Below are 21751 nucleotides of genomic sequence, written 5' to 3' on the forward strand. Positions count from 1 at the left end.
CAGAATATAAAACACGTTGATCTATGTGAAAGTAAATACTATGCGTGAAACTCAGCTAGAGGACCTAGTAGAAGTAGTCTACTCTTATTATCTAAGATGGAATATATATAAGCTAGAAGCAGTTGGTGGGTTTCAGCTTCACATACTGGGTTAGAATTTAGGTCGCTTGCGCCAGGTGTCATTCGTTTCTAAATTAAATATTCATAAAGACACGAGGATTGACTTACCTTCACCTCAAACTTGTTCCTAGACTAGTCTGGTTTAAGATCACTCTCTGCACTTCAGATACATTTGTTTCGTTTGGATAAAACATCAGTTGTCCAATAAAATTACGGGGGCCGGTGGAGAAACTGTTGCTATAGTAACAGCTTTGCTCCAGGAAGAAAAGGAGAAGGATATGGTCAAGTTACAAAACATGGCTTGGTTCTTTCAAAATAAAAGAAGGTTAATCAAAAAATATAACAATGATTTTAATAATGATTGTAATAGTTATTCTTATGCCACAGATAAGCTTTTCATTTGAAAATAGCCTATTAATGTTGCAAAATAGATAGACGCAACAATCAAATATGTTAAGCCCTGTGTTATGTTGAAACCGGAAGTTGTGTTTTAAAATCAATCCAGCTTGATGGTGTAGTAGTGGGCAGCCCCGAGGAGAGCGGAGTAGAGTACAGGTGTGTGTGTGTTGTGCTTCTACTCCTGCTGGATGAATGAAGGAGAAAATACACAGAGAGAGAGAGAAAAAAGGGGGAGAGAGACTGGTTGAACAAAACTACCAAAAAGAAAAGCTAGTGTACACATTAAGAAGAAGGAAAACAGGCAAATTTATCAGAGGATGTCGGAAAGGGTAGCTTCGTGTGGGAGCCTGTATGACAGCACCAACCTGCTGCTGCAATACTGCAACAACGGTGAGTTCTGCTGCTTATATGAGTATGTATCCTGAAATGACCCGAGCTGCTTTGGGAGGAAATGCCCAAAAAGCATTTGCTGCCTATTATAATAACAAACGTGATAAGCGTTTAGGAGTGTAGCATACTCCTGCATCATCAGTTCATGTTAACGTTGTGCATTTGTCGAAATGCTTCTGTTTTGATCAGGGTATTGCTGCCAACAATCCTACCTGGTAGTCTATGTTAAAGGTACACTATGTAAGCTTTCTGGTAGAGTTTGTCTCAAATGTTCCAGGTGTTACAGGTCAGATCTGGGGAGAGGCAAGTCTGCTCACAGGAATTGCACTTATGTTCAATAAATATATAATACGTTTAATGTCATTCCAGACAGGAGAAAAGCAGGTGACTAATGCAACTTTAATTGCAGATCTTTTCCTACAATGTGTCAGGAGCAATTTATAATAGTCCATGCTTACTTTTGCTTACAAACATTATAATAAATAAACATTTTTATAGGCCTATTTTTGCTGTGGCTGTTGTATTTGCCTGCCTTTGCCTTCTTGCAGTCTTGCATCTTGTTTTCCAAATCAAATGCAAATATTTTACTGTTGCAAACACAGATTACATTATTGTGAAAATAAATGTCTTCCAAAAGGTCATATCCTCTATATGCACACTACTGGTCTCACCACACAAATATAATTGTAAGATAATCTAACTGGCACAGTTATTCTTTATGTTAAAGCTATTAGGTGGCATATATGATTTTTACTCATTTACTCTGCATGGTTTATACAACTGGCTCTGTCCAAGTGCTTTGCATCAGTTTCCGTGTTCACTGCCATCTGCCCTCTCACTGTAACCAGAGAGTGTCTGCCCATCAGAGCTGCGCGCCTCACCAGACTTTTACACACATCCTTTATAAGGGAGCAATTTAATAGGACCAGGCAGTAAAGCTGTATGATTACAACAACTAAACACATTTTCTTATTATTCCTTATATTCAGCCTGGGTCTTTTAAATGAAGTGATTTACAAACTTTCCTCTGTCAGTAAAAGCATGTGGTTTGAAGAGTTAGGAAAATGAATTTTGAGCATTTACGTGTTAAATGGGATAAAATGGCACTAAGAATAGTCTTTCCTTTTTATGCTGAAATATTTGATATTGAAAACCATTTTATTTGATTTTAATAAGACAAAATTAAATTGAATAAAAACTGTTGATTGATTACTACAAAAAGTCGCTTAGTTGTGCACTCTCTTTCAGCAAAGGGTTATCATTTCACTTACTTATAGAACAAGAGACCACAGAACAGCAAGTAGCAAAGTTGAAAGGCAGAAGTTGAGACTGATCCCTCAAACTCTGCCGGCAAACTTCCAAATTCTCCGTCTCTCATTGATTATTTTTGAACAATACACCTGTCTTGCGTTCACTCAATGTTTTACAGTGTCCAGAATTAACATGAACTTATTAGTGCTGTAAGAGTGATCAAATTTTTTTTCTTTTTTAAATGAATAAATTGGTTGCAACTGTAACAAAATATTCTTTGAGTCTACAAACGTATTCATAAATGCATGTGATTCTTAATTTTGAAGTAGTTTAAAATGAGCCTTGTTAATTTTATTTTCATTTAATTGCAAATCAAATCTGAAATTGCAATTAGATATTTCTCCAAAACCATGCAGCCCTATTCTACATTGTAAGGGTATATCTTTAGCCCAAGAGCTAGTGATCCATGTATGTCATCGATCGATTCTCTGTTTTCTCACATGTCTTCCTGGCAGTGCCTATAGTCGTCCCCACATTGCTGATGCTGCTGATGGTGCAGTGTTTGTGTGATCCAAGCTCCTCCCTCATTTTTGCTTGTGTCCCTGCCTGCAACCCACCCGACTGGAGAAAAGGACAAGGCGACGGGGGAGGAGGCAGACAGGATGAAAAGATGGGAGTGGTCCAGGAAGTGAAGACGGAGCTATAGTGTGTTTGTGTGACAAGGAAAGAGAGAGGAGGGAGGGGGAGAGGTAGGGAAAGTGCCGGTATTAGGAAGCCTCTAGGGGGACAGTTGTGTGAGCTGTAGTAGACTACAGCAGCTCTGTGGTCAGATTGGGCAGACGGACAGACAGGAGGAGTGACAAGGCGATATGGCAGGTAGGCAAGATTTAAGCTAGCTCCACTGCCCCTTGCTGACCTCCTATTGTCCATTAGCATCTCTGTGTGTATCTTTGACATGCAGTCTCACCCCCCACCACATCACTCTTGATTTGATTTTTCGTTTTCTTCCTTCTCCTTCCCCTCCTCCTCCCTTTCTTTTCCATCCATTTAAGCTTGTATGGTCATTGATTAGATTCCACGCTGCCAGCACTTTACATTGTCACATAAACCAGCTATTTTATGGATGTCTGGTTTATTGTTTAGTGCATGTGTCTAGTAATTTAAATTCATTATATATGCTGGAAGTGTAATGGAAAACCCCTGTTGTGTTTAATTATGATTCAAGGGCACGTGCAGAGAAGGTGCTGCAGTATTACACAGACAAAGGTGAATCCTGCTGGTCTTCAAACAATGTTTCATTTTCACATGTCTAGCTTTTCCTGTTCAGTGCAAACATTTAGCACATAGCATTAGCTTACCAGGCCAGCATTATCATGTTTTTTAGCTTAAATATTTAATGCACTGCTTTTAGAATGGGGAGATACTGTTGGAAGTCAGTTATATAAATTAAAGAATGCTGGAATTCTTGAATCAACCCTGCATATGGCCTTTGAATATCAGCAGATGAGCAGTTTTGGCAATCTTAAAATACCACAATAGTCCTTCTTCTAACCATGCATTCTTATCTTTGTTTCTGTTTCTCATTAATACGGTATGCAGTGCTTAGTGATGACCATGGAAGTTTAGTCATTGCCCTCTCTCCTCCCACCTGCAATCTGCACCTCCTGCTGTTCTGGTGTACAAGGGCTACATAGAATAAATGTCATATAATCTCATTTTCAACTTTGAATTGTGTCACTTTATGGTGTACTGAAAATCCATAATAGTTATTTTTGCATGGAGAATGTGGTCATTAGATTTACATTTTCTACTCTTTCACACCTTAGTAGACAAACATAATTTAATTAGAATTAGATTTTTATTTTATTAGTTTATTTGTAAATTGTTGGCCAAAGTTCAGCTCAAAATGAATCAAAATGTGATGTTTTTTTTCTACTGATGTGTCTGCTGCCTTGAGTGCATTTAACATCTCTTTTCTGGTAATATGCTCTAGATAAACTTCTGTATGTAAAAGTCTTGTTCGATTTCACTGTGGCCTCTTGTCTCATTTGACTGTGAGATGTGATACGGTAGTAACAGTATGCCCTTTGTCCTTATAGTTCTCATCATTTTCCCTGATTGACTGAGGCATGCTGGGAGTTTAATGGGCCCACATTTGGTTTACTTAATAAATTTCGCATTTTGGTTTGTGGTGTGGTTTTGTTTTTAAAATGTTCTCCCTATAATCTTGTGATTTAGGACACAATAATCCATGATGGGCAGTTTGCCTTCAATAATCTGTGTTCCTGCTGTACTTTTGTGGAGAGAGGTCAGAAACCAGTCCAAGTTCTTAAACTGATGATGGATTTTAGAGGTACAGCCTGTGTGTGTCCCTGTTGGGTATGAATGTCTTTATATTTACATTTTGCAGCAATAACAGTGTTGTTAAAAATATTATTGTTAGGCACTTGAGATAGAGATGGTTGTGCCTTTCACCTCATATTTGTGATCCCCTGCTGCCCCCCACTGCCACAGTTCAGTGCACAAAATGCAACGTGGTGTTTGGTGTTTCCCTCGCAGCCTAGCTCACTACTGTGTCCATGCCTAAATTATTAAAACCAACCAATTTAGTTCTCTTTGTTCAAGAAATTTAAAACCTGGCTTTACCTAGTAATTTGTACATATCCAAAGAAATAGAGAGTCTTATATTGTGCTTTTGCTGGGCACTCAAAGTTTTACTGTTGTGTTTCAATGCTCTCTTGTATTAAGTATTTGTTGTACCTGGCTGTGTGATATAGAGCTGTTGTAGAATAAATTGAAGTAGTCTGAGAGCTGAAGACAAGGAGAAGTTTATTGACCATCAGTACGGGATCCAGCATGGAGATATGAATCTCAAGACATTGTGATAGTGCTGTCCATTCCAGTCTAGCACAGTCCAGTCTGGCTATTCTTCTGCTATAGGGAGTATTATGCTTCTGATGATGCAGGCTAAGATAACAAGGACTGAGCTGGCAGTATGTGCCCAAACACAGCACTGAAATGGAATTTCTCTAACAATAGAGCTTATAACGCCTCTGATCTGCTGCCTGTAGATGACACGGTGTCAGCTGGCAGCAACATGGATATGGAGGACCGCGTGTCTCACCTGGAGCAGAGGCTGCAGCTACAAGAGGACGAGATCCAACTGCTAAAGGCAGCACTGGCCGATGCTCTGCGTCGCCTGGGTTACTGCGAGGAGCACAGTGTGGGTCTGACACACGGGGGGCGGAGACCTCTGTCCACTGCTGCTGCCCCCCCAACCAAAGGTCAGCCCAGAGAAAGGGGGAGTCACCATCTATTTTTAAGTTGTTTATAATTGCAAATATAATGCAAAAAAGGAACAGAAATGTTTCAGAAGCATTAATTTCCGCATTTTAGATTTTTTTTTAAATAGGTTAACAAGCCATGTACATTGATTTTGTAGTTATTTCTTAATGATGGTGTCTAACAGGCATTCCCTTCTCAGTGCGTCAGCTGCTGCAGGCTCTTCCCTCCAGACCGCTGAGTAATGGATATGTTCAGCAGAAACGAATGCTCTCCTCTCCTTCATCTCCAAAGAAAGAGACCGTTCAGTCTATCAAGAGGTAAACAAGTGACCTAATCCAAACTATTGGTACTTATAATGCAGCCTATGACACAGACTTTTGCTTTGTGTGAATAAAACCACTACAAAGGCTGCTGTGGTTGTTGTCATCTTTGCTCTTTGATGCACTTCAGGAAAAGCCAGTCCACAGAGCGCTTGACCCTGGTGAGGAGAGAGCTGGGGTTAGAGAGTCGCAGTCGAACCACATCATCCAGCAGCTCGTCTGGAGGCAAAAGGTAAAGCTACTCTGCACAAAATAGTATAGTAATCACAACTGTTATCCATCCAAAAGTGATTATTGTTGCTTCACATCATAAACTACTTGACAAGTTGACTCTGATGGACAAAAGGTCACTGTATGGCCTTTGAGGAAAATCTTCCACTCACAGAGAAAATCTAATTTGAGTAGAATTAATCTAAAATGTCAACAAAAATCTATGGGTTGTCTGCCGTCCAAGCTGTGCAGACAACATCACCCACCAACAGGGAAAACAAGTATACGTCTAAAAAATGTTATTCTAAATATTAAACATTTCTTTTGGACCCTCTACAACCTGCTTGTCCCCATGGAGATTTTTTTGCTTTGCCTGAAATGTTCCTCAGTAAACATTAAACTTAAATAGCTCCATGTCAACAAGCAGGCGGAAAGGTGATCCTGCTCACTGTAAGAATATTTCTAGGTATTTTTTAGCAGTCAAAACACCTGTAGTAAATGCAAGAACAGTATGTTTAATGGCAAACTGTGGAACATTCAAGGATAGCAATAACATCTCCTTGCAGACAGGGTGGCAAAATCTCAACCAGAAAAGTTACATAATGCATCTTTAACTTCATACAAGTCCATTTAATGTCCACAGTGCACATACTCCCCTGATGTTCTCCTGTCAGCTTTTTTCTGTGGGTGGTATTACTAATGCAAACAGTGGAGAGGGGGTGGGGCTTCTGTCTTTATGAGGAAGTGCATTCTGATTGGCTGTAGCCGTTCTCAGGCAGAGCTAAAAGTTGGCCCAGATCTAGGGAAGTGGTTGGTTGTGTGTTGCTCAGGAAAGGAGCAGCTCTGACACAGTAATTCATTAAATAACGGAAAACTTGCAGGCATGAAGAAGTCCTCAAGGTAAATACAACTTCACTATAATGTTTTTTTTAACAGTGTACTATGACTGCAGTAGTGTGAGTGCAGTATAGGCTGATGTTGTGCTGATACTGAATAACTTTGCTAACTTTGCGATTGCGACTTGCGATTTATGTTTGTTTTTGCTAAATAGACACAAGGTGTTGGTAATATAAAGTAACATAAATGGAATAAGGCCAATTACAATCTAAACATTTTATCTTCAATCATTTCTACTGATTGTAAAAGTGGTCTATTTCATTGTGAACTTGAATTTTATATGTCCAAGGAAACGGCCTTTTGTCTGTCGCACGAGATATGTGATGCAGTGGTTACAGGCTGCAGGGCAATGGGGAGGGGCAGCAGCACAGTAACGTGAACACAGAAACATAATCCAGCACTCTTTGATCTCTTAGATTCAACAAAAGAATAAAAAATATGTCCACAATGGCTTCAGTAGAATGTATACATGTGCAATTCATTATTGGGTTTTATATGTCTCAAAAGAGGAAAAGAAATAATAACATTGTGTAACTTGTTAGGTGTAAATTAACCCTAATTTGGGATGCTGGTTGTTGCCAGTTTTGGTCACTTAAATGTTGTGTCAAAGTAATCAAAAGTATCAAAAGTAACCATTATTGTGGCAGATAGGTTTAGTTAAGCTTCACTTAATGAAAGAAGTATATTGAAAAGATGCTAAATTGCTAGATTTTCCGCTTTAAATTTAGTGTCTTTTAAATGCATTGCAGAAGGGATTATGGGAGGCTGTTGGCCATTCTGCTTACTGTGCAGTAACAATAACATTGATCAGACGCCTGCTTTACATGCACCAAACATGACCAGCAGGTTCCAGACTGCAGAGCCCCACTTTAACTTATTGAAGTCTGCTTGCCAACACAGAAGTCCAGCTGTTGTCATTGCATCATATGATTACTTTCAATAGTAAAAATCTTTTTGTATTAACTAAGGCTTTTCTGTTCTTTTGTACTGTAGACCAAAATGGATTAGATTAGATTAGATTAGATATGGTCTTTTCCCATTCACTGTAGACCCTCATTCATAATGAAACAGGATATGGGCCCACTAGTTTGGTTTACAATCTGACCATTAGATCACATGTTTATGGTGCCTCTACTTAAACATAAATTAAAAATATATATACTAACAATTTTCTTTCTAAAGCTGTTGCTTCAATTGCTCTTATATAACTCGTACAGAAATTCTAATTCAGGGATTTATGCGTATTCCTAAAGAAGTACACTAACCACAGTCTGACAGTTCAAAACTCACTCCGAGCTGTCCATTAGTGTTACCGTACACAAAAGCCTCATTTGCAGAAAAGGAAAAATCTCATCTTCTCTTGAGAGGAAGCAGGACCTAACCCACATTAAAGCTCAGACTCATTGTGATGGCCATTGTTCTTGTGACTTTTGTGGTTTAACATTTGTTGAAGTATTTTTCAGAGTGTGAGTAAAATGCCACTGGTCTGGCTCCATGTTAATGAATGCACTGTTTGTGCATTCCCTCCTGAAACCCAGTGACTGGGCCTCCAGCCTCACTACTCTCAGCTACACACTTCTGTGGCTCTCCTGCTTTGTGCCAGTTTCCCAGCATGCACTGCTCTAATTACTGAATGTGAAACTACCACATCTTCTCAGACTGGCAGACAACACACCACACATGCTGTAATCACTGGTACAAACAGGCTTTTATGTGGTCACTTTAGAGCAGGTATACCCAAAGTCCGGCCCGGGGGCCAATTGCGGCCCGTGTACAAATTTCCACTGGCCCACAGCCTCTGGAATAAAAATAATTATGTGTGGCCCGTCTACACTGTTGACCAGTGTAAAATACACATGTTCAAGCTCGCTCGAGTTTTATCGCCAATTGGATAAAGACAGGTTTAAAGAAATTTGAACCTTTGCTAAGAAAATGATTGTTTGGTTATATTTGTGTGAGAAGACGTTCTTGGTTATGAACTTTAACAAGAACTGTGCGAGGACAAGTCTAACTCTCACCTGTGTGACATTTTGTGCATCAAAACCACCGTCTTTGAGCCAGACCTGGTTTATTTACTACAATTTAGATCTCAGTTTCACCCTTCACATTAGTGCAGGTTATTTGTTCGCCTTCTGAGGTGAATAAATTCTAAAGTCTCTTTTATTGTGATTATCAAAACCACAGTTTAAATGTTTACTTTTTTCCATTCATTTTGTTTTGAAAGGTGAAAGCCATTTGCAATAAAAAGTAAATAAATAAATATTTAATTTCCATTTAATATTAATGGTTCAAAGAATGATCAGGCCCCCAAGAATTTTCACATCACCAAATCTGGCCCTCTTTGCAAAAAGTTTGGACACCCCTGCTTTAGAGGGATAACTCCCTGTGTGCTGTCCACAGGCACATGGGCCTGTCAGGTCCTCATATCGGAGAGCTCAAATGCTCAGTTAATGTTCATATTCTTGTATTCTGAATATTGTGAATAGAAATACAAGTCTCTAAAAGTCAGACAAACAAATGTCATTGTATATCTGGTAACTCCCCTCTAAGCAAAGTAACAAAACAGACGAGCAGACACTTGCTCATCTTGTTTCTTAACACTGTATGTTAGGACTTATCTAATAACACAGATGACTTTACATTTTTACATTTCCTCAATAAAAGTGTTTTTTTCCTTAATGTGACTGCATGAGTTTTCCCCACAAAAAACTAAAATTATATCTCGTGGGGAAATATTTGCTCAGGACAACTTATTATGAGCAGGTGCTGAGTGGGAGGGAAAAGCCTGTATATGGCTCTTATCTCACTTTACTATACGACTGTTGCTAGGTGATTTTGCCCTGTGAGCTGAGGCCTGGAGCATCCTGGAGCAGTGACTGACAGGGCCTGACATGTTGCACTGCAGCTGAGTGAGCACAGGGACAGTGAGATTGACAACTCAGACAGAGCTGCCGCATCAATTTATGGTGTTTCAAATGTGTGCGCTTATGTATTGGGATTCGCCCATAACATGGTGGTTATGCATGTTAAAGTCTTGATTATAACATCTATATAATTATCTTTTTTCTTTCAGCAAATCCAAAGAATGCACTTTTAATGCAGGTATGATCTATTCCAATCTTTATCATATTAGCGAAAACCCTCTTGCAGTGTAATATTAAATAGTAACTTAAGGCAATTGTAAAAATTATGAATTTATTGTTATCCTAATATTTGCTGTCATGAAAGGGAATCTTATGTTATTGTTTTGTCTTTTACTAGAGGACGGCTATGTGCGGATGTTCCTGCGAGGCCGCCCTGTCACCATGCACATCCCGGACGATCAGAAGGAGAGCTTCAGTCTGGACCACAAGGTGGCGCTGCCTGATCGCAAACTCAAACTGCAATGGGTGTATCCTTCAAACAGGTGTAAGGCAGAGGAAGTTGATTGTATTATACTGTATTATTGTATTGTGTACTTTAAATATGAGTACATGTCTAGATGAAGCTCTGTAGTAAATTTGCATAATTGTAGGATCGAAGGAGTTCACAATGTTGTTTTGAGAATATAGGCTATATATTTGGGACTTCACCTGAGACATTTTTCCTTAATCATGGAGCAGTTATGGCTATCGGGGGCGTGATTGTCGCTCAAACCTGTACTTGCTGCCGACAGGAGAGATTGTCTATTTCAATGCCTCAGTCGTGGTGCTGTACAACACTGAGGAGCAGCAACAGAGGCATTACCTTGGTCACAATGATGATGTCAAATGGTAAGAACACTAATTGGTTGATGTATAATGTATTGGTCCCATATCCCACAGTTCATTCTGCTGTTGTTTAACTGTGGCATTGTGAGTGAAATATCCATTATAGATGCACATAAAGGCAGACATAATGTGGAATCTTTTGCTAATGGTATAATAATGTAACAGGATTTTTCTCCACTGGCACTTGGGAGTTTATGTGTCTATTGTTGTAATGACTGTTTGTCTCCTTTCAGCCTAAGTGTGCATCCCGACATGGTAACCATAGCAACGGGACAAGTGGCAGGAAACACTAAAGATGGAAGGGTGAATTCAAATAGCTGATATATTTAGCATTTGTGTTGTATTGTATTTCTATAGTATTAGTAATGATAAGATAATGTGTAAACCACAAAACAAAGTATATTTTAAAATGTGTGTATGTATGCCATATTTTGTGTAGTCTCTTGCTCCTCATGTTCGTGTGTGGGACTCTGTGAGCCTCAACACACTGCATGTTCTCGGGATGGGAGTTTTTGACCGCGCCGTCACCTGTGTGGCTTTCTCCAAATCAGTAAGCCTGTTCAGTTAATTGTTTTGACATTAGAATTTGGGTGGTGATCTTTTGCATTGTTTCCTCTCTTCAGAATGGCGGCGCTTTCTTGTGTGCAGTGGATGATGCCAACGATCACATTCTATCAGTCTGGAACTGGCAGAAAGAGAAGCAGTTGGCTGATGTCAAGGTAAACTCACCTGATTTAAAGTACTAATATTCTAGAGTTTCTTATTACTCTATTTTGAAATTGTATCTTTGTGTAATGTTCTTCAGTGCTCCAATGACTCAGTATTGGGAGCTTTATTTCATCCAATGGACGCCAATTTGATTGTCACGTGTGGGAAATCTCATATCAACTTTTGGACAATGGAGGGCAGCACTCTAACTAAAAGACAAGGGTTGTTTGAGGCAAGCACAAATATCAGTTGATGTAAAAATTGTTGCAGTTTAAAGATCTTTCAAATTCAATATATTTGGTATTTTCTATTTTGTAGAAACATGATAAACCAAAGTACATACTTTGTGTAGCATTTGCTGAGAATGGGGATACCATAACAGGAGACTCCAGTGGAAACATCTACATCTGGGCTAAAGGTATATATACAGTATAAAATCAATTTAAAAAGACATGCATCTACAATAAACCAGTGAGCCAGTGCATAATATTATTTGTGGTTGTTTTTTCAGGAGGTAACCGCATCAACCAGGTGGTGTCTGGAGCTCATGAGGGGGGCATCTTCTCTCTGTGTGTGCTAAAGGATGGTACTCTGGTGTCTGGGGGAGGGAAGGACCGCAAGGTGGTTCTGTGGGACCATGACTACAGAAAACAGTCTGAAATGGAGGCAAGATACGACTCATAACACACAGTGATGGTATTCAAAACAACACTTTTACCAATACAATGTCATTGGAGCAGGTGGGTGAAGCATATGGCCCAGTCCGAGCTGTCGCTGAAGGAAAACAAGGGGAGCTCTTTGTTGGCACCACCAAAAATGCCATTATCAGAGCTGCTTTCCCTGACACATTAACTCCAATTGTACAGGTACTTTTACTAACACATATAGAGATTACAAACTCTTTCAGTAAACTAACCAGAGCTCATGCTGGTTCACAGGGTCACACTGACGAGCTGTGGGGTCTTGATGTCCACCCCTCTATGGAGCAGTTTGTGACCTGCTCCCAGGACAAGCATGTCCACCTGTGGGACACTAACACTCACCAGCCCATCTGGAGCAAAACCATTGAGGTTAACTAGCTCAGTAGTTAATAGGTGTCGTGTTTCTTTATATTGTAACAAAATATTATATTTCCAACGCAACAGGATCAAGGGCGGTCTGCAGGCTTCCATCCCAGTGGGGCTGTTGTGGCTGTGGGGACCATGTCTGGAAGGTGAAAACAAATCGTACATACTATGGGGCCTCTTGCCTACATATTAAACATGTTAAATCTCATCAAAATGTCACATATAAGAGGAACGTAAAACCCAGGAATATATTGCTAACTTCTCACCATTCATGAGATATATTATATTTTCAGTTAATTGCTATGGCAAGAGTCCTAATTTTACACCATTCTGAAACCCAGTGGAAAAGTTGTGGTTTGGTCCTTGCCTTAAAATTGCACTACAAATGGAAAAAACATAAATCCTTTCTTTCATTGAAGATGGTTGGTGCTGGACACTGACACCCGAGATCTTGTCTCAATGCACACAGACGGTAATGAGATCATCTCCAATGTCAAGTATTCTCCAGGTAATCCTTGTTGACCAAACTGCACACACGCTATTAGTTTTCATTCAGTAAAGGCATTAAGCGTAACCTCTTTGTCTTCTCAGATGGAAACTTCTTGGCTGTCGGCTCCCATGACAACTTTGTTTACATCTACGCAGTGACAGAGGGTGGCAGGAAATACAATCGTGTTGGTAAATGCACTGTATGTGTCAAACAAAGTGTTAGCCAAAGTATGTTGTTAACAGTAGCTATATCATTAATGTGTTGTCATGTCTCAGGGTCATTCCAGCTTTGTAACTCACCTGGACTGGTCAACAGACAGTCAATACCTGGTCACCAACTCAGGGGACTATGAGATCCTCTTCTGTAAGTCTCATCACAGAACATTTTGTACATTACTATAACTCTGTAAGGTGTGTGTGTGTATATATATATATATATATATATATATATATATATATATATATATTTATATTTGACTTGCTCTTTACTTTAAAACCAGGGGAAGCCCCCAGTGGAAGACATGTGACCAACATGGATACTGTGCGTAACCTGCAGTGGGCCACATCCACCTGCACTCTGAGCTTCAACACCTTCGGTACTATTTCTTAAATCTGATAATAACCTAATTAGAAATAAATGACTAGAACATCAGAACATGTTTTTCATAATTACATTTACTGTTTTACTCAGGTATTTGGCCTGATGGTGCAGATGGCACTGACATCAATGCTGCCTGTGGGTCACATGATCGATCTTTGCTGGCTTCTGCCGATGATTTTGGCAAAGTGCACTTGTTCTCCTTTCCCTGTTCACATCCAAGGGTCAGTTCTGCTATTTGTCTAGTCCATTTTTATTTCCAACAGAGTCTGACTTCTTCTTTCACACTTCTTTAGGCTCCCAGCCACGAGTACAGTGGCCACAGCAGTCATGTGACCAATGTTGCCTTCCTGCACGATGACAGTCACCTCATTTCCACAGGTGGGAAAGACACCAGCGTCCTCCAGTGGGTGGTTGCTTAGACTGAGGCACTCCTCTGCTCCCCATCCTATCACTGTATCAGCCTCCAGACCAATGGAGCTCTCCACTGTGCCTATAGTAACTTAAGCTTGGATGGCCTGGGCTGAAAAGGCATACTTGACAAATTTGCATTGCTTGGATGTTAAATGCTTCAGCAGTATACAGTGCTGTCCTTATGCACATGGTCATATGCAGAACATATTGTTTCAGACACAGTGTGGCGGTGATGGGTAAAAAGAGTGTTTAGTTTAAAAATATATCCTTGAATGCCCCTACACCCTGCAGTCTGTAATGTACCTTCCACCTGTGCCTATCCCAGAATAATTTAATGGCCCTTTAATTGGACTTTCTACTGTTTTAAGCGACATGTGATTGTCATTTTAAGTGTTCATACTTATTATGAACTGAGCTGTTACGAATGTACACTGCTGAATTTCCTATTTGTTGTGTTAAGTTGATCACTGTACTAAAAGCATGTGTAAAAAATGATAGATGGTCATTTATGGCATAACAACCATATGTAATCTGAATGCATGCTTATTTGAGAGGGAGGAGTGAATTGAAGTATATGGTACCCTTCAACACCTTTCCAATAATCTGAAATTATTATTTTTTATTTCTATGTAGTTCATCAGTGGTACAATTGATGTTGCTTCCATTATTGTTCTGACTGTCAATGCTAAAGAGTGATCATGACAGGGCCCTCTTATGTAGATGCTGTCCATATAACAAAGGTCTATAGAGTAAATACTATATGTAATACGATATATTTGAGTGGCTGTGTTATTTAATATTTAACAAACTATGATGGATATTATTGTGGCACTTAGAAGATGACTTATGTAGACATGCTGTAGAGGTTGGCTTAAGCATCTGTTTTGTTAATAAAGTTTTTACTTGAGCAGTTCTGACAAAATTGCGTGTGTTCCTTTTAGACAGTGCAAAAATAATGTAATTTAGCAATAAAGACAAACAGAACAGGTTTTATGGTGTCTTTTATTCTGTATGAAATAAATAGTTTTCTTTTTTTTATATTAGGGACACGGCTTGTCCATCTAAAAACAGTGTTTTTTAGCAAACTTTCAGGCTTAGGGCTTTTATTTAGTTCAAGTTTAGTCATGACTAAAGGCTCCAGGTAAGTGTGCTCTCATCTTCAGGCCACCCCCTAGTGGAGGATGAAAAGCTTTGCACTCAGACCAATATAAAATGCAAGTGATAGAAAATCAACTTTCAGCTGATTGTGGAAAAACATTTACCAACAATCATTGTTGAACATGGCTTAAAACAAATAGTGTTTGCAGCTGTTTATTAAGGTCGCTCAATTACTGATTAGATGTTAAACCATATTAACACCTGTTACTGTGATCTGATGGACAAGTGGCTCAAACATTGAATCAGTTATTAACTAAAGAGCAGGTCTACACATTCTACCACATTTGTAAACATACCCTCAGTCTGCTTGTTATGTCACATTGTTATTCCCACAACTTTAATAAGCACTTAGTAAGATGGTGACTTGTCAATTGTCAGTCTAATTACCGGTAAATATAGTTTTCAGACCTGGTTTACAATATAACTTATATTCAAAAGTGTAAATAGTTCACAACAAATAAATAATATGCAAAATATGTTAAATGCGTTTATACTGAATCCAATCTAAAGTTTTCCTAAGTGATCAAATAAAATGTTTTATTGTTTGCAATAGTCAGTGAGCCCTTTTACTTGATAGAAACCAAATAAAATATTATGAAATGTGTACGCGTTTTCCTATTCTTAAAATGCTGATAAACCATAGACCTTTAGAGATGCATATAGTTAGTACACCACTTCAACATTGAATAATTTTGCATGGACTTTTTAAGTTAGAAGATACAGACAAAAACTACAACATTAAAAATATTTGTTTATGCATTGTTCAAGTGTAGTTATTTGTATAAGACCTGGTCTGTCTTTTCAGACACCTTGTGACAGTCAGATCCTCCACCACAAACAGAATAAACTATGTAGAGCAGCATGCTTTTGAAAGTACACTCACACGACTAAAAAACAGACCCACACCATGCACACAGACACTCACACACAATTTGGCAAAATACTGATTCAATACTCCCTCCATATGTGCCTCTTTCCTCCTCATCCTTCCCAACAGCAGGTTTTTGCTTTTCAGTTTTGAAATACATCAAAATGATGGCAACTGTGGCGTTGTGAAAGCAAAGCATTAAAAGCACATCAGATTTTTTTTTTTTTTATCATCGTAACTGCTGGTCCTCCTGTATTCTAACATAAGGCAGGAAGTACATACAATTTTCTCTGACCACCTACAAGCAGGCATCAGTGTAGTGGTGTGACATCCACGCTAGAGGGCAGCAGAGACTAAGACATCTACAAACTCGTGCCTCAAAACAGTGCTGACACCAGAAAAGCGCAACACAAATGCACCCACTTGGATGGAAAGGCTCAGTCCTTCAATATTGCAGATCATCAGCATTGTTTCTCTTTGTACCTTTTTCCGCTTGTTTGAGCAGTGGCTTTTGCTCAGGCCATGTAAATGAAGGTGTTAAGGTCTGACTCGTCTCTCTTTATGTACTTGTGCTCAATGAGCCATTCAATCTGCTCCTTGATCATCTTCTTCTGAGGTAGAAACATGTTTTTCAGGATCTCCACTAGCTCCGTCTGCAGCTGTGCATTACTGATTCTCTTTCTCATCTTCATTATTTGAATGATAGCCTCCTGAACATAAAAAAAGAAGAAAAAAATGATTTATGAGTTTCACCCACAAACTGCAAAATGTAGAAATCCCAGCTACCTAGTATTTAGTGTGTACCTGAGTTCGAAGGATTCTGAGCTGAACAATTCCCTCATTTTCTTCTTCTCTCATTCTCTCTGTTGTGAGTTGTAGCCGGCCAATAAGATTTATTTTTCCTCGCTTCTGGACTTTGTTGTTTTTACTGTAAAGATAAAAAACATAAGTAATATGAAATGACAGATATTACAACCTATAAGATATACAACTTACATGAGAGAGAAATCTTGGTTAACATAAAATATCGTGGCATCTGTGAAGTCTTTGGGTGAGTTAACTGGTGGGTCATAAGACAGAACTTGTCTCTTCAGTTTGGGGAAAGAAACCAGGGACTACAGGAAAAAAAACAAATAAATGTTAAACAAAGATAGCCAAATAATTGCAGTGTTCACAACCCAAATTGGGAATAAATGTGTTACAATAGTTTTCTAACCCAAAGAGTGCGACGTAGCTCTGCATCAGGAAGCTCTGTGGCCAATTTGAGGTTCTCAAAGCTGATCCTCTCTCTTGGCCGCTGGTTCCAGGCAAACAACACTGCCAACTGAAATGTGGTCACCTCCAAATCATACTGACCCACCTCATTTTTAAAAGTGATCTATGACAGACAAACACACAACATATAAATCATTGTAAAAGAACAATTTTCTAGTATAATTTAAGAAATTATAATTTTTCTAGTATAATTTTCCTGTACACTCACAATCCCATTAGACATGAGGTGGTGCCAGTGGAGTTTGCGACCACTATGGTTCTTCTTATAGAAATCCTCCACTTCGGGAATCAGGTCCTCCAGCTCAGTCGGTAACGAGACAAAAACCTTCTCACTGCTCCGGGACCAGGCGCCAGCATTCAGGATCTTGATGTTCACACTGTCCGCTGCAAAGAGTAGACATACAGTTCCATTCAAACACCTGGCTCTTGTGATGCCTGTTATAGTTTTTGATGTGGGAGGCCCACCACCCGATTGCCTCCATGAAGATGCTATTGCGTTGCCTGGAATGTCCCACAGTATGACATTAATTGTATCTATCTTCATGGTATTTCTGAACAATAGTGAACCACACCAGGTAAAGCACTGATGTTTCCACGAAGACAAGCTGATTGCGGAGCCCTACTTGTCATGCATACTGGTAACATCAATACCCTTGTTAATCTTTGAATATTAACTGACTTCTGTACCTGGTAGAGCCAGCTTGTTGTGTTTGTGCACTTCTTTGAAGACCTGGTTCAGATCCTCTGATACTTTAATATCCTGAAACATCCGAGCTAGTTTATTGACGTAGTCAGCAGGCATCCCAACTTCCTGCAAATATACAATGAGACACAGAAGGTCAATTCAAACTGCAATATATGCTACAAGATTTTAAAATAACTGGTATAAAAAATGCCAGACCAAATGTGTATCTTACCCTTAGCCACTCTACCATGTTTTCTTCAATCTCACTATCTGCAGAAATGTCAAGGATCAGGCGCCTTGTAAGGTGAGCTTTGTGGTACCGCATGAACACATCTTTGTTCTGGACATACTTTAACACCAAGAGCTGCAATAGTTGTTGAGTGAAATTAAAGCATGAATAGTATTAGTACATGTATTGACTTTGACAGCACAGAGCACCACTCACCACTTCTTTAAGTTTAAGCTCGATCTCCTCTGAGGTGAGCTTCTTACTGAGTGGTGTTTTCCTCAGAAGCATGTCACAGTAGTTTGCCAACAGCTCGGGGCACTTAGATTCAGGTTGTGTCTTTGTTCCTACACTAAATATAAAAAATGGAAAATACATAAATTATTTAGCAAAATTATCAGAAACCAATAATCCTATATTATAAACCTATATATACACATCATTCACTTACCCCTTCTGCTTCATTGGCAGCTCTAGTTTGAAGATTGTGGCATCATTAACAACAGCTTTGTAAGCCTGAAAAAATAAACATACTATTTCAATAAAATAAATAGGACAGACAATGTATTATTACATAGATTAAAATAAAGGACTGTAACTGATTGAAACTAACCTTATCTCTGGCTGTGAGAAAGCGTGGGTCATCCTGAAAGGCTTCCTTAACCAATTTACTAAAGCAATTAAATAAAGTCAACAACTGCTCAACATATTTCTCTGAGTCCTGTAAAATACACAAGGATGTGAGAGACAAATGAGTTCTGTCTTCATGTGTTATTGTCTGCATTACAAGGTTAGGATACATACAGTAGTGATAGTCTCAGCAGCAGCCACCATATCAGCTAAACCAGCACTGATAATGTGCTCTTCAAGATCCTTCAGCATGGGCTCAATCCCACTGGGTACTTTGTCCATCAAAGAAAACATAAGTTGCAGCTCTGTTGGACAAAAAAAAAATAAAAAAAAATACAAAGGCTATACAAAAGGGATTCAGAAATATATAATTCATGTTTCTCAGAATAACATGGCGACTTACTGTCTGTCTCATTGTGTTTGATCATTCCAGGGCAGTCAGCAAGGATTGTCTCTTTGAACAAAGTGACAAGTGCATTCACACAACATTCCATAAGCTAGTCAGAACAAAAAACAAACTTATTAAAAATATTTTACTAACAAAAAAGATATTTTGTAAGTAAGAAACGTACTGCTTGAACAGAGTTACATTCACGTCGTGTCTCTAGATATCTAAGTGCTCTCTTCTCCTCTTCTCTCAACTTTGCATCTGCCTGCAAGAAAAAAACATAACACTGTGTAAATGTTTTCTTGTGGGAAAGAACATTACAAACATTACACAATCAAAACATATAACCTTACAACACAATGTACATAACATCTGGAGCACAATAGTAAGTCAAATAGATGAATGCATCCTTACATATTTCATATAGTTTTGAACACCGTTCTGTTGCAGATATGAGGGGGCTTGTGTGCGGTAAAACCTCTCTGTTGAATCCAGATAAGCCTTTTCAAAATTGTCCCTGTAAATCTGCAACTTGTCCTCTGGATTCGAACATAGGTTTACTAAACCGAGACAAGAAGGTGATGTTATGACGCTATTAGCCATATTAATTATAAACTGGGTTTAGCATGCAAGACTTTTTTAAAACCAGACTGATTTGTGTAATTTATCCTTTACCATATGATTCGCGGACTCCTATAACTAGCTGAGAGTCAAAGGCCTCGCCCAGCCTCTCAGCATGAACCAGTTTCATGGCACTGTCCTGCAGCCGACTCTTTATGTTTGAAAATATTGATTCATTCCAAGTGTCCAACATTAACTGTAAAACAAAGAAAATGCATTCATGTCTATTATTGTTTGCATATTTGCATTTAACACTAAATTAAGAAGCTTCTTATTTTGTTTTTTTAAATGACTGACTTGCTATTACTATACTATTTGTATATCAAATTTCTTTTCATATTATTATGTATATTTTGTGTTGTGTCGTCTTACCTTGCGTACTATACTGTCCTCCATATTGGACTTCTTGTTGCTGCCCTGTTTTCCCATTAGCGTGATCTCCAGTTGACAGAAAGGTTTAGGTAGGATGTCACACTGAGTAAAAAACTTTCTCCACTCTACAATGTAGGCCTTTAGGAGTGCTGTGTCATCCTGGTGGCTCAAAACCCGCTTAAAAACAAAAGTAACATGTTCAACTGTTAGGATTGCACAATAATCAATACTGATTTTTCTCTACTTACAGCCTGTGCTTGTTTGATGAAATCTAATATGTCTTCTTTAAGGGCCTGGTGAATCTTAGCAGGTCCTTTGTCATCCCACAAGCAAACAGCGTGAACATCCCTGAGATAAGCATAACATAATGATGGTTACAAAATACATTTAGGACATTTTTAGGATATTTTATAGACCTATATTTATGATGATGAAGATTAAGATCATTTTTGTTTTATTTCTAGCACACTTGAGAAATATTGTATACTTTATTGCTGGATGGATGGAAAGAAAATACAATCATAAAACTGCAAAACCACTTGTTACATTGTATATTTTTTCAGTGAATCCTGTTATTTAGTATTCAGTAGTATTCAGTCATTCAGTAAGGGTAAAAATATATGTAACTTACGAAAACAAGTCAAACCACTGCTGCTTTGTGACTGGCTCCTGTCTGAGAAGTTTAAGAACAATGGGTCGCATTAACTCCCATTTATCTTCAAACTGTAGGGACCCCTTGTTCTGGAAAAGTCACAAAGAAAATAAGGTATTTAAGCATTACTTCTAGCTTAAATGGTGTGTTTTAGCCGAATGCAAGCAGTGTTGTTCATTATAAATGTACAGCTATGTAACTGTCAAAATAGTCACCATAGTAACCACTGTCCATAAATATATCAAAGGTGCATTGCAATGGTTTATCCTATTGTGAAGTGGTGCTGCAGCTGTAAATAACTGAGCTTTACATAGACATTTTACATTGAGGAGCGGTGTTTAATTCTATTTATTAAAGGTTCAACGCTGTGTAAATGTTTTTTATTAAGCAGGGCAGAAAATACTCAGAGGAAAAGAAAAACAAACTCATGCATTGGACTCCAGAGATGACAATGACAGACAGCTTTACGAACATTTTCTTAATTTATCTGCTACGTTTTGTGTTATAAGCCTATACGTTTGATATGCTATGATAATTCACGTTTAATATGGTATATTCAGATAAAGTGCTACGAGCAGCTCAAAACACTCCGCATAAGATATTTTTAAAACCTTCCTACCTTTAACAAATTAGACGACGCCATGTTTCTGCAACTTATCATCTCGCAAAATCTCGCGACATCTCTGGCTCCAGATGGCCCTCAATGAGGTAATGGTTCACGCTGACTCAAATCTGAAACTTTGTTGTAAATGATTTATTTATAATGTATTGTAAAATATTTATTAGCATTGATTTATTTTGATCGGTCTAAACCTACAGGGCAGTCTCCTGTGTCGACCTCAATATAGGCTTTATGGAGCAGTATATTGTCCAAAGAAGTAGCCTAGTGTTTATGTAGGCTATTTAATTGTGCAAAAATACTGAAAAATTGCATTTTTCGTCAACATTCAATAGCCTTACTTCACCAACACTTGGTAAAG

The 21751-nt window shown here is 38.6% G+C and overlaps 2 protein-coding genes across 4 annotated transcripts; one reads left to right on the forward strand and one right to left on the reverse strand.

Annotated features, from left to right (window-relative positions):
* Positions 1 to 757: 757 nt before the first annotated feature.
* eml2 (EMAP like 2) lies at positions 758 to 14884 on the forward strand. 3 transcript variants are annotated; one of them, XM_055226264.1, is made up of 22 exons: positions 758 to 908; positions 5231 to 5443; positions 5629 to 5761; positions 5895 to 5996; positions 9945 to 9973; positions 10133 to 10262; positions 10474 to 10623; positions 10854 to 10923; positions 11060 to 11170; positions 11244 to 11339; positions 11426 to 11560; positions 11647 to 11746; positions 11840 to 11994; positions 12069 to 12194; positions 12267 to 12398; positions 12474 to 12541; positions 12815 to 12903; positions 12987 to 13084; positions 13161 to 13248; positions 13385 to 13480; positions 13576 to 13706; positions 13779 to 14814. In XM_055226264.1, the coding sequence occupies exons 1-22, from the start codon at positions 836 to 838 to the stop codon at positions 13902 to 13904; spliced, it is 2451 nt and encodes an 816-aa protein (XP_055082239.1). In that variant the 5' UTR covers positions 758 to 835; the 3' UTR covers positions 13905 to 14814. The 3 variants fall into 3 exon arrangements, with proteins under 3 accessions (XP_055082239.1, XP_033832828.1, XP_033832829.1); XM_033976937.2 differs by having other exon boundaries at positions 5644 to 5761; XM_033976938.2 differs by lacking the exons at positions 758 to 908; positions 5231 to 5443; positions 5629 to 5761; positions 5895 to 5996 and adding an exon at positions 6749 to 6874 and having other exon boundaries at positions 13779 to 14884.
* Positions 14885 to 15741: 857 nt separating this feature from the next.
* LOC117380111 (cullin-5-like) lies at positions 15742 to 21458 on the reverse strand. Its single transcript, XM_033976841.2, has 19 exons — positions 21391 to 21458; positions 20751 to 20860; positions 20368 to 20467; positions 20120 to 20296; positions 19802 to 19943; positions 19541 to 19686; positions 19311 to 19391; positions 19142 to 19235; positions 18913 to 19043; positions 18722 to 18829; positions 18560 to 18624; positions 18328 to 18460; positions 18115 to 18246; positions 17885 to 18008; positions 17406 to 17581; positions 17139 to 17300; positions 16919 to 17037; positions 16727 to 16850; positions 15742 to 16632 (listed from the first exon to the last, which is right to left on the reverse strand). The coding sequence occupies exons 1-19, from the start codon at positions 21430 to 21432 to the stop codon at positions 16438 to 16440; spliced, it is 2361 nt and encodes a 786-aa protein (XP_033832732.1). The 5' UTR covers positions 21433 to 21458; the 3' UTR covers positions 15742 to 16437.
* Between the last annotated feature and the right edge of the window lie 293 nt (positions 21459 to 21751).

This window comes from Periophthalmus magnuspinnatus, chromosome 13 (assembly GCF_009829125.3).
Source record: "Periophthalmus magnuspinnatus isolate fPerMag1 chromosome 13, fPerMag1.2.pri, whole genome shotgun sequence".
Classification (NCBI taxonomy): domain Eukaryota; kingdom Metazoa; phylum Chordata; class Actinopteri; order Gobiiformes; family Gobiidae; genus Periophthalmus; species Periophthalmus magnuspinnatus.